The 12,956-nt window shown below is 30.5% G+C and overlaps 1 protein-coding gene across 1 annotated transcript in view; it reads left to right on the top strand.

Annotated features, from left to right (window-relative positions):
• Positions 1 to 8,110, top strand: part of LOC134687290 (mitogen-activated protein kinase kinase kinase 5-like) — a 90,786-nt gene extending 82,676 nt beyond the window's left edge. Inside the window, exons 38-42 of the mRNA XM_063547445.1 lie at positions 1,457 to 1,610; positions 2,029 to 2,174; positions 2,681 to 2,763; positions 5,863 to 5,939; positions 7,219 to 8,110. Coding sequence (XP_063403515.1) covers positions 1,457 to 1,610; positions 2,029 to 2,174; positions 2,681 to 2,763; positions 5,863 to 5,939; positions 7,219 to 7,285 — 527 coding nt within the window. The 3' untranslated portion in view covers positions 7,286 to 8,110. The remainder of the gene's footprint in view (positions 1 to 1,456; positions 1,611 to 2,028; positions 2,175 to 2,680; positions 2,764 to 5,862; positions 5,940 to 7,218) is intronic.
• Positions 8,111 to 12,956: the final 4,846 nt, after the last annotated feature.

Below are 12,956 nucleotides of genomic sequence, written 5' to 3' on the forward strand. Positions count from 1 at the left end.
TGAGACCCCCAAGCTATAATGATTCTATCACCAGTTAAGTAAAAATCAATGCACAACTGTATGATTGCTTTGATTTTATGATAGGCTAAGATACAGTAACTTTAATTTAACTGAATACTGATATTGAGGGTGATATACATTGTATATAGATATGAAACAATCCAGAAAAATATTTCTTTCATTGACCATGTTTTGATTGGCTACTAAAGAGGAAAAGCATAGTAAGTCTTTTAAACAATAATTTGACATTAAAGTCCACTGAGCAAGCAAGAAAATTTATCTGTTTCTTTTTTATAACCCTGTAGGTCTGTCTGTCCATCCCTCAGTCTGTCCATCTGTTCCATGAATATTTTTCGTTGCGTCTTTCTCAGGAACTGCATCATAAAGATTTCTAAAATTTGGTTTCAGGGTTTATATAAGTCAGCCTTTTCAGATCCTTGACTCAACAACTTCCTGTTAACTGAACACTAATAAAATTGAGAATGGAAATGGGAAATGTGTCAAACGGACAACAACCCGACCATAGAGAAGACAACAGCAGAAGGGCACCAATAGGTCTTTAATGCAGCGAGAAATTCACGCACCCATAGGTGTCTTTAGCTGGCCCCTAAACAAATATATACACTAGTTCCGTGATAATGAACGCCATACTAAACTCCATACTGTACACATGAAACTAAAATTAAAAATAATACAAGACTAACAAAGGCCAGAGGCTACTGACTTGGGACAGGCGCAAAAATGTGGCGGGGTTAAACATGTTTATGAGATCTCAACCCTCCCCCTATACCTCTAGCCAATGGAGAAAAGTAAACGCATAACAATACGCACATCAAAATTCAGTCCAAAAAAAGTCTGAGTCTGATGTCAGAAGATGTAACAAAAGAAAATAAACAAAATGACATACATAGATAACATCAGACTTCTAGCAGTTAACTGACATGCCAGCTCCAGACTTCAATTGAACTGATTGAAAGAATATGTTTTCATCATATGAATATCAGGCACAATCCTTCCTGTGAGGGATTTAGTATCATACCATCATAACATATATGAGAAGAACATAACCTGTGTCATGCCAACAACTGGTTTTTGAATAAATGTGTTCAGTTTCGATGCATTTAACACATGAAAACCAAGACGTTGATATTTTTTGTCACATTTATGTCAGGAAATGCAATACAAGGATTTCTGAAATTTGGTTTCAGGCTTTATATGAGTCAGTTATACATTGTGATGAGTTTTAAGATTCATCCCTCTATAACTTCCTGTTTACCAAACACTTACATTTTGGCAGGGGTATCATCAGTGAGTAGTAGCTCACAGTTTCATTTGTTTATATATACTTAAGTATATAGGCTTTAAAGGAAAAATCAATTCATATGAAGTTTTGTGTCAATTGAGATCAAGATGGTAAAAATTAACAATGTACAATATAGTATTCCTATATTTTTAGAGCTTGGTGCCAATTTGGCTGGTATGAAAGAAGATGAACAAGAATCAGGTGTTCCCTCAACTAATTCCATTAAGTCTATACAGCATGCTTACAGAAATTCTGCGTCTGCTGAATTACATACTCAGATTGATAACTTAGAGGAGGATAACATGAGGTACCTAAAAACATTAAATATTGAACCCTGCAAATAAAACCATTAGATATTGAACCCTGCAAAAAAAACATTAGATATTGAACCCTGTGAAAAAAAAGCATTAAATGTTGAACCCTGTGGAGAAAAAAAAACATTATTTATTGAACCTTAATATTCATTGAAAATAATCTTAAATTTTAGATTTTAGTAAGGATTTGGAAACATGACTGCCTTCACTATACATAGTTGTATATGCTTTAAACATACAGATACATAAATGATTCTAGTCTATCATAGCTTCATTCTTGAATAGAAAAATTCACAACTTTTGAAGAGTAATGATAGCATCATTTTACCTTTGAATGGCCCATTGTTTTAGGAATTCCAATGGAATAGAAAAATATTCAGTGGTATTTTATAGAAATAATTTCTGTTTTAGGTTGTTACAGCAGTTAGTCCAAATAAATCAGTCCTATGGGAACTTATTAAAGAGGTCTTTAGATGATAAAAAGGTCCAGATGGAATTATTACAGTCCTTTATAGCCACATCTGCTGTCTCACCGGGGTCTCCTATCAAAAATAGAGGTAATTATATATTGTACTGTCAGAGGTCAAAAGTATTTTACACATTGACATTATTTTTTTGATTGTCAAAAAAAACAAAAAACTATGAAAATATTCTTTTTGTGGTCAAAATTTTTATTATGTTTGATTTCAATAAAAATATATCTCTAAATCTGGTTTGAATTTAACAACAGTTGTCAAATTATAATAAAAGTAATGTTCCTTTATTACAGCAAACCTTATGCATGTGAAGTAAGACTTTGGTGAGCTTGCTTGCTTTGTTTGTATATTGTACAATTGTAATTGGGATACCATCCAATCAAATTTAAATATGATATATATACAGGTTAAGATATGCCTATATTATTATATATTGTTTGAAGATGTCAATGTGAACTACAAAGCTTGAACTAACGTTTGTACAATCAAGCCACACCTTTAAAATGTGTGTACATAGATTTAGAAATCATCACTTCAAAAAATGTAAAGCATGTTTGTGATAACATTAATTTTGTTTCATTTTATAGTACCAGATATCCATGAACCACCTGATGAAGAACTAGCTGCCTGGTTAAAGGAAAGACAATTTGATCAGGAAACAATAGATGTGGTAAAATATTAAAATTATTTAGATGAATGACTTACCTATTACAATGATCCCAAGTGGTCAGATAAGACAAGTTTCCTGAATTTGAAAGGGGGTCTCAATAGAAGGTTCTGATCCCTGATCCTGTCTACTGTTTTATCAGATTCCCATATCCCATTTTTTATGTAAGAAATTCTTATTTTTTTGTAATTTCTTGTTTCCCTCTAAACTTCATTTCCTGTTTTCAGGGTACAGTTATTTGACTTTCAGGTGTCACGCTTTAAAAAAAATCATTAATCCTGCATCACGCTTCGACCCCAATGAGACCCACTTTGAACAGGCACATAGGTATAGCCATATTACCAGTTTTATTAGGTGTCTGATTAAGAATGTCAATTGATGGGTACTTACAAAGGATAAGGGCAAATTTCAGACCATTTATTCGATTCAATTGGTTATTGTAAAATATTTGGACTGACTTGTTCATTAAAAACATTGGAATTCAAGCTTAAATATGAAAAATCAATCAACTATGCCCTTAAATGCCACTTTTCAGATGTTTTTTGTCTAAATTAAAAGGGACCGCATTAATGTTCATTCTTAACATTATATATACTATTGTATTATCATAAGATACATCATATATTTAAATATCAAGAATAAACACAAATGGGGACAGGGGCGTAGCTAGGTATTCAGCCAACTGTAGACACCAATCGTCAGGGGGACTGGGGGCCACTTATAGTCCCCAGTAGGTCCAGGGCTCTGCCCTGGTAGGGGGTTCAGGTCAGGGGAGCAAAGCCCCCCCCCCCCCCCGACGGAAAACGGTTTTCAACATTTTAGGTGCATAATTTTATGTACAAAAATATTAAATATACTGGTTATTTATTCATGATAATTATAATATACATGATAAAAAATTTGAAGAATTATGAATAATTCACCATAACATCTGACTAGTGAATTAGATAGCGCAGCTAGTACAATTGGAAATATGAAAAAAATAAAAAAATACAATATGCACTGCCCAGGGTAGATCAGCGTATCCCTTTAATTAAGCAGTACACCCTGTTTTGTATTTTCATATCTATTCTGTTCTGATTGATATATAGTAAATATTGTGACGATCCTTCATCAAAAAAAAAATAGGCACCCATGTAAACACTCATATTACTTTATAATAAAACTATCTTTTTGGCTAGACAAAAACCATCATTTTTTTTTAATTCTTAAACCTTCACCCTAGCCACACAAACACATATAATTAAAGTAAAACACTCATATGTCTAAGTTGAGGTTCATCCAAGTTTTTGTTAATAGAAGTGAAATGATCTGAACTAACTAAAGTTCTAGTTTATAGATTCTATATAAGGAAGCTACCATTTGATTTTTAGGGGGGGGGGGGGGGGGGGGGGGGGGGGGGGGGGGGGCTAGGATGAAAATTTTGTCCTGCATTTTTTTTTTAGCTGTAATCTCTGTCATGCCTTTTTATTTTTCACTCTGTTCGGTCTTGCCTTTTTTTTTTTAGTTTATCCTGACTTTTTTTTACCTAAATTGTTGTCCTGACTTTTTGTCGAGCCTTCGACTTCTTAGGTCGAAAAAGCGGGAGACCTAAGCGATCCTACTTTCCGTCGGCGGAGTCCACAAATATTCACTCTGATGGTTCTGTTTGAAATTTTAATAACTTTCTTAAACTATACTGGATTTTCTACCAAACTTGGACAGAAGCTGTTTGATGATCAAAGATCCGAGTATCAAGGTGGTAATGGTAAATAAATTCCATTTTTTCCGTATTTTACTTATAAATGGACTTAGTTTTTTCTGGGCGGAAACATACATTCACTCTGTGGTTAAAGTTTTTAGAATTTTAATAACTTTCTTAAACTATCCTTGGTTTGAACCAAATTTTGACAGAAGCTTGTTTATGATCATAAGATAGTATCCAGAAGTAAAATTTTGTAAAAAAAAAGATCCATTTTTTCCGTATTTTACTTTTAAATGGACTTAGTTTTTCTGCGGGGAAACATTACATTCACTCTGTGGTTAAAGTTTTTAAAATTTTAATAACTTTCTTAAAACTATCCTGGGTTTGTACCAAACTTGGACAGAAGCTTATTTATGACCATAAGATAGTATCCAGAAGTAAATATTGTAAAAAGATAACTCCATTTTTCTGTATTTTACTTTTAAATGGACTTAGATTTTCTTCCAGTTAACATTACATACAGTCGGCAGTTTAAGATTTCAAAACATTAATTAGATTCATTAACTATCCTAGATTTTTACCAAACTTGGACAGAAGCTTCTTACAATCAAAAGATAGTATCAAGAGGAATTTTTTTATTGATTTTTTTCCTCATTTTTTGTTGAGCCTGCGATTTACAGCAAAAGTAGGCGAGACACTGGGTTCTGTGGAACCCTTACAAATTATTTTTTTTGCAAGTGTCTCATCCTGCCTTTTTTAAATTAAAACTCCTATCCTGCCTATTTTTTCAAATTTCATCCTAGCCCCCCATAAAAATCAATGGTAGCTCCCTAAGGTAAAATCATAAAAACATTCAATTTTATGATCCAATATTCCATTCACTATTAAAGAACTAGAAACTAATGTACACATGACATTCGATAATCAATGAGTTTTGACAACTTCACTGCCGCTGGCGTTCATATACAGATAACGTTGTTTATCAATTGTTTTGATAAAAAAAAATATTTGTGAAAAATTATGTGTAGGCACGTGCCTAAAGTGCCTAACGCAGCTACGCCCCTGGGGGACACTTCCATTTTAGACAAAAAATCAAATTAAAATTAGCAAAAATGTTTAAATTGTGAAGATATTAGTATTTTGGCATGCAATTATGATTCTAGTACCTGATGCATGTCCATTATATAATCAGAAACAGCCCATATATCTGTAACAAAGTGTGCTTCTTTCCAATAAATAACTCAAGGTTAACAATTTGACAACTTTGAAAAAACTTATATTTTGGCCAAAAAAGGGTACACTCCTTTGTTTTTTTAGAAAACTTTATACATATAAATATATATTTGTACAGTAAATTAAAAAACTGAAATATAACATTATTTGATTTATTTTCTTACGGATTTTGTCTCTATTTTTAGATTTCCAGAGAACAGTATTTATTAGAAGATCTCCTTGAATTAGTCAGATTGGAAGATTTAAGTAAATTACAACTAAGGTAATGTAAATTTTATTATGCAAGTTTCATTATAATTTTGTCTATATTGTATATGAAGGACTACTCAATATTTTCAAACATGAAACTTGTATCTTTAGGTCATGTTTTAAGTTTAAAATTCATCCTGAGTTCCCTTTGTTAGTAGAAGATATGGTACTGTATATCGGATTATTTTCTTGGGTTGTAAATTTTTTGCTTATTCTCGTGGATAGAACAAAATCACCAAAATAATTTCCGCCAATTTAAAAATGCACATGTAAAGGTATTGATAAAAGTTTGAATCCGCCAAAATAATAGCTGCCCAAATATTTCTTATACCATATACATGTACAATGAAAATGGTCAAATTTTACAACAGCGAAAATAACCCTCTATACGGTATGATTGCTAGTGCAACAACTGCCCCCTCAAGAGACCAATTGATGTACAACTGCCACCCAAGAGACCAATTGATGTACAACTGCCACCCAAGAGACCAATTGATGTACAACTGCCCCCCCCAAGAGACCGATTGATGAACAACTGCCCCCCAAGAGACCGATTGATGAACAACTGCCCCCCAAGAGACCGATTGATGTAGATAAATGCAACTATAGGTCACCATACTGCATTCAACTATGAGCAAAACCCATACTGTTGATTCAGAAATTATTGTGAGGTTACATAAATGGTGAAAATGTGACTGTATGCAGAGACGTGGCTTGAGAAACAACTGTATTTACAAAGTGCAACCTATGCAAACATCAATTCCAATAGAAAACACTCTTTTTGATTGTATCACAATAATAAGAGATTGCATTCTGTTATCAGATACAATTATATGCAAATTTTCCAAAAATCACATTTATTTATCTCACATTTTTGTCCATTCTCCAAAATCTCAGTTATAAGTGTATGCAATAATATCTGATTTTAAATTAGTCCGCTCTAAAAAGATCTTTATATGACAAAATGTGATATAAAAACAAAAAAACAAAGATTTGATTTATGACAAAACTACAAAAGAATAACATATAAGCAACCAACAACAACCACTGAATATGAGGCACCTGGGATATGCACATATAGAATGTATTATGTTGTGGGGTTAAACATGTTTGTGGTAAGGGTTTGATTGGGGTTAGGGTGAGCTTTCTTTTCTCTTCCTAAACATAGCCTGAAACAGTGGTAACGTAACATAAAAACCTACTGTAAAAATCATTTGGATGATGTGATGTATGATTAATGTCACATTTGTGTTTTTCTTAATTTATAATGTGTTATATCTCTTTATCTTCAGAAGTGGTATTATATATCGGTTATGGCGTGCCATATTAAATCACAGAGATAAACAACCGAAGAGGTAGTACAATTGTGCTGTTCACAACTAACCGTACAGTGCCTTTATCAAGTCCAGAATGCTACAGGGTTGTGTTCAGTCAGTCAATCAAAAAGACATACAAGTGCTTGCTAAGAAGTGCTGCTACAGCAATTCATCGTTTCGGAGTCTAATGCATTCTGGGTTATATTTTCAAAAGAGTGTAAAAAACGTTGTGATTGGTTGAAAACATCCTAAACAATTGAATTTCAACCAATGGTGTGACATTATTTTCATTTTGGGGTACAAACAATGGAATTACTCAGAATCCTTTAGTTTTACCCAGAATCCTTCAGATTCTGAACAGTGAATTGACAGTGGCTATCCTATTACATCATTCCATGTGCTAATTGTAGTGTTACTATTGTTAATTTTTCTGAACTATGAAAAGCTGCACACAGATGTAAATATTTGTTAATGTTAATTTATAACATGGATGCCTTTTGAAAGATTGTCATGCACAGACATTAAAGGGAATCTCACCCTGCATAGATATAAAGATATCAGGAGATACCTTATCAGAACCATAATCAGAATGGCAGAAAATCAATAACAATTTGTGAAGAAGGAACAGTTACCGATATAGTTTCTGCTCAAATGTGATTTCTCAGTGACAAAAAATCCTAAAACCTTTTAAATCCTCAAAAACTTTTTTAATGAAAATGTTATTTTAAATAATCTAATGTTTTCTAAAGTCATGAGGTTTTCTAAAAATAAAACATCTAGATCTTTTTCAATAACCCTATAGGTATACAGAAACCTAATGATGAAGGTTAATTTAGATAAAACTTTACTCAATTTCCTAATAAATTTAAATAATTGGGTTATTCATTATACATTGAAGTTATACATCATATTAACCACCTTTTACTTAAAGTGACACAGTCCTTATTGATAGAGGTTTTCTTTTGAAAATTAAATGGTTTGGTTTAGGATTAACATGGTTTCATGAGAGGGGTTACGTAAGAGTAGAAACTATTGATAACAATAAAGTCACATGGTTCCAGTACCCTTAGTGCAAAAAGGTCAAATATTCAGTATTTTGGTTGTTTCCAACTGAAAGATCAAAGGTCACAATTTATTGGAAACACACACACACAAACTACTAGTTATCTGAATTACAAAGTTGGTATGACTGTATCAAATATATCACCAGCTCAAATTTTGAATATGTATAATGGGTGAATGCAAAACTCAAAAACAGTATTACATTAAATCATTTTAAAGTATTTTTTAAAAGAACATTGATTGTCATTTCTGGTATTATTTTAATTTTCACTTTTACTGACCTTATAAGTACTTAAAAATTTACATTCAATGTAAAATATTTTTATCGGATACCTTTTTAAAAAAATCATGGTCTGGTTTTAATTGTTATAATTTATGAAACCAAGACATTTTAAAGTTGTTGTTTTATGTGTTTGATTTTGTTTGTTTTCTAATTGAAATATAAATAAGTAATAAATTTTATTAGACTTTATTCAGTTTTTCTAAAAATTAAGGAGTGACATTTTTAGGATATTTTTTTTATCAATTTCATAAATTAAGATTTTATTTTACCTTTTTAACATAAATTATAAAACAAACATAAGGTAAATATTAATAGTTTTACTGTTGACGGTGGTCTTTAAAAAAGTCCACCCAGAAATTTAAAATTTAAAAAAAAACCCATCTCACTCTGTTAAATTTAGGTCATGTGTCTTTTTTAAAAGATATTTAGAGCTATTGAGGTATTATTATGGAAATATATATTAAATGCTGGACATGTAAATTTTTTATGATGACATTTTTTCTAATTGTCCTTAATGAAAGAAGATGAAATCGAAATTGTTCACTGTCATGCATTATACAAAATTGAAATTTTTACTTATAATTTTTTTTATCATAATCTTTCCAATACCTTGCCATTTTTGGCAGTGTAAACTATGGCTTCATTGATGCAATATTAGAGATACATTTTAATAATTATATTAGTCTGTTATAGCCTTAGCATGTGTAAATATGGTCACAACTTATCAGCATACCAAAGAATATGAGTATTTTATATTAAAGTGTAAAATTGTTTATTTAACATTAGTCATAATGTTGTGAATAATAAGAACTGCACTTTTATTGTTTATCCTTGAGTTAATCCTTTTCATGGTTCAATGTGAATTGTTTTGAAGTTTCCTTTGAATTCCTATCCCTCCTCATGCTTGTCATTCTGAGAAAAATGCAGTGAAAAAAACATGGTTGGAATAGATGTTATTAACTTGGTTATCTCCGCTTATGCATTTATTTAAAGTTCAGTAATCTCCCCTTAGGCATTTATTTAGAATTTAGTAATCTCCTGTTAGGTATTTATTTTGAATTCAAGTTCATTTTGTACTATCAATATTTCCAATTGCAAGTGCTTCTGTACGTTCACCCCCCCCCCCCCCCCCCCCCCTAATTTTTTTAATGGACATACATGTATTTCAGAAAATGTTTGTGTTTAACTCCAGGAAGTAGTAACTGGGCATGCTCATAACCACCAAAAAAGGTTTGCTGACTTATTTTTCAGTTGTCATGTGATTATAATAATTATGAGGTATAATGAGCCTTACATTCTGAAGAAAATAAAAATATCTTGACTTCTTAAAGTCTTAGGTGGACTTTCACTTATATAATTAACTGATCCAAACGTTAAAAAACAAATTATATTATTGAAGATGAATAATATTTTTTTTTTCTTCTAATTGTGATTTATGAAGATGATATATTGTCAAAATGAAGAAATGATAAACTTATCAAACAATGTCAAGCAACTTAAAGATAATAATCTAAACTTATAGATTAAATTTCAAAATATACAGAAGAAATTAAATTTTCAGGTATTTTAAGATAAAGAATAGATTTCCTCTTTCTTGTCAGAGGACGTTAAGCCACCAACAATCAATCAATCCTCTTTTTAGGACACTGTGCATGAACAAACTAATATTCCATAATATAAGACCAGCATAGTAGTTGTTCTAGGTATAAATGTGAAAAATATATTCCTTTGAGGTATCTATATAAACTGCCCAATATTATACTTTTTACTTGAACTGTTTTAAACAGCCTTGTTCCATTTTATAGGAGTCAGTATTTTAAAACTTTTTGTACAAGTTTTATTGTCTTTTATAGAGAATTTATTTAACGAAGACAAATAGAAGTTTATATAATAAGTACCCGGTGTTCTTTCTTTTTTTTTAATCATTAATGATTTAATACTTGTGTATTATACTGCCTTTCTAGGTGAATTCTTCTTGTTATTCATGAAAGTACATAAAATGCATACAAGTCAACCATCTAGGTAAGGTTAATGATGCGCTTGTTTTTATTTTCAAATTTGGAAACAGTTGGTTGCTTGTAAAAGTTGGCTACTTTTGCTTGATTGATATTTTTGTCCAATAACTTTTCTCCTTGTTCATCTATTGTTTTATAAAGATTGTAGTTCTCAACTATTCATGTATTGTAATGTTATTATTATTAAGTCTATTATTTGTATCCAAATGTTTTATAAAATATGAGATAAATTACTTATTATGATAAAGTTTATTTTTAAGATTATTACAAAGAAATTATTATTCATTATTGTTCATATATATATATACACATTAACATCTTTTAAAACACTAAATTATTGTAAATATATATGTAAATACTGGATTAAATGTAAATAAGACAGATTTGTAAATAAATGTATATAATAAAGTGCTATTTTATAACATTTTAATGAAGTAAGCGTACAAGAAATATCAATCATTGTGCAAAAGTAACCAACTTCATAACTGTTGATTTATAATTCCTTTTCTGAATGTTTAATATGGATTTGTATATTTATTTGGTCATTTTAAACTAACAAAAAATACCTCACAATTGTCTGTTTTTTTGCTCTTTATTGTATTTTTTTGTAAAAACTCATGACAGCATTACTGAGTTTGAAATTATATCTGGAGTTTGATAATTCAAGTTATAATACTACTGTGGATTCATTTATTTTTGTGGGTACCAATTTTCATTAATTGCAGAAAACTTTTCTTTTCATGGATATGTGATTTTGTGGTTTTGCCAAAGTCTGCACACAACCTAAAAGAAAATTTTTAATTAGTTAAACATTAAATTTGTGGTTCACATGTACCCTAAAACACCACGAAAATTTCTTTTTTAAAGAATGATGATGAATCCACAGTATGTCAACTAATTTATGTTTGGCAATAGGTTGAAAGTTTACTGTTCTAACTGATAAATACATTTTTTCCCAATTTTCATAGCTTATATATATATATATATATATATAAGATATTATTTTCTTTAGCTTGATTGTTTTAAGGAGGTACCCAACTTTCACTAAAAATAATGTGGCTCGTTTAATTTTCATGAAAATTTGACAAAGTATTTACTTTACCAACCCTTTATAAAAAATATAGAAATTTCAAAAAATTTGAACCAACCATTTTTATCAGAAAAATTACACTGGTTATATAGCAGTTTGACAAACACCAATTTTAATTACTGAGAAGCTTAATATTCCCTTTACAACACAACTAACTTTACAGAGTTATCTCCCTGTAGTGTTCGGTACCACCTTAATAGTATTTTCCTGTATTTTTCATGTTTGCTTTCTCCTGGTACAACAACAAATAGTTAATACAAAGTCATTACTTAACTTACTCTTAAGATCCCAGACTTAATATATTGTTTTTAATGAAAAAAATATGTTTAATAGGTTATCATATAAAAATATCTATCTGTATATAAATAGATATATATAATATTTTAATTTAATTTGATTTGTCATAAGATTATATATATATATATATATATTGATATATTTAGATAATAGAGAATTATTATAATGTACTATTTTGAATTTAACTGCCTTATTACGGAGCATCTCATTATGCCTTAGTTAAGAAATATTGAGAAAATAAGAATTTTTACTATGAAATAAAATTTCTATAGATATGTGTCCTCTAACTGGTACAAGTGTATGAAATTTTAATCGTGTCAATTAAGAAATTTCATGAAAGATAAATCAGATGCAGATGTTGATGTGTTTTTATGTTTCCCCTTCTTCCTTTATAAGATACTATTCATTATTCATATAACAGGATGACAAAAGGGAAGTTGCTTAAATTGCAACAATTGAAAACTATCTGTGGTTGGCTGCCAAAGATTTACAATTATATATATATATATTCATGAGGGGGCAGGACCTTTGTTGGGATCAGGTGTTTTTCTCGATCCGGGAATTATTTTTAAGAATTTCAGGATTTTAATTACTATAAATTCAGGACCTCAGTTTTGAAGCCCAGGATTTCGGGATCAGGACCCCTCTGAACCCCCCCCCCCCCCCCCCCCCCCCCCCCCCTCATTCATCTTATACCAGATTTCTGAACTTTGACACAATTTGATTATATTTTCATGGAAGCAGCTTCAATTGAAATCCATTTCAAGGTTATTTACTCAGGAAATAAGTAAACAATCTAATTCACCTATTAAACATTCCAGTTTCACTACAAGGAGAAAATACATTTTTTTTCCAAATATTAAAGTTGTTCAAATTAGACAGTCAGAAGTCCCTTAGAAGCATTTTAAAATTAACATTGAACAAGGTTTTTATTAATCAGTTTTTAGATTAGAACAAAAAGCTTTTT

The sequence above is a fragment of the Mytilus trossulus genome, chromosome 10 (assembly GCF_036588685.1).
Source record: "Mytilus trossulus isolate FHL-02 chromosome 10, PNRI_Mtr1.1.1.hap1, whole genome shotgun sequence".
Lineage (NCBI taxonomy): Eukaryota > Metazoa > Mollusca > Bivalvia > Mytilida > Mytilidae > Mytilus > Mytilus trossulus.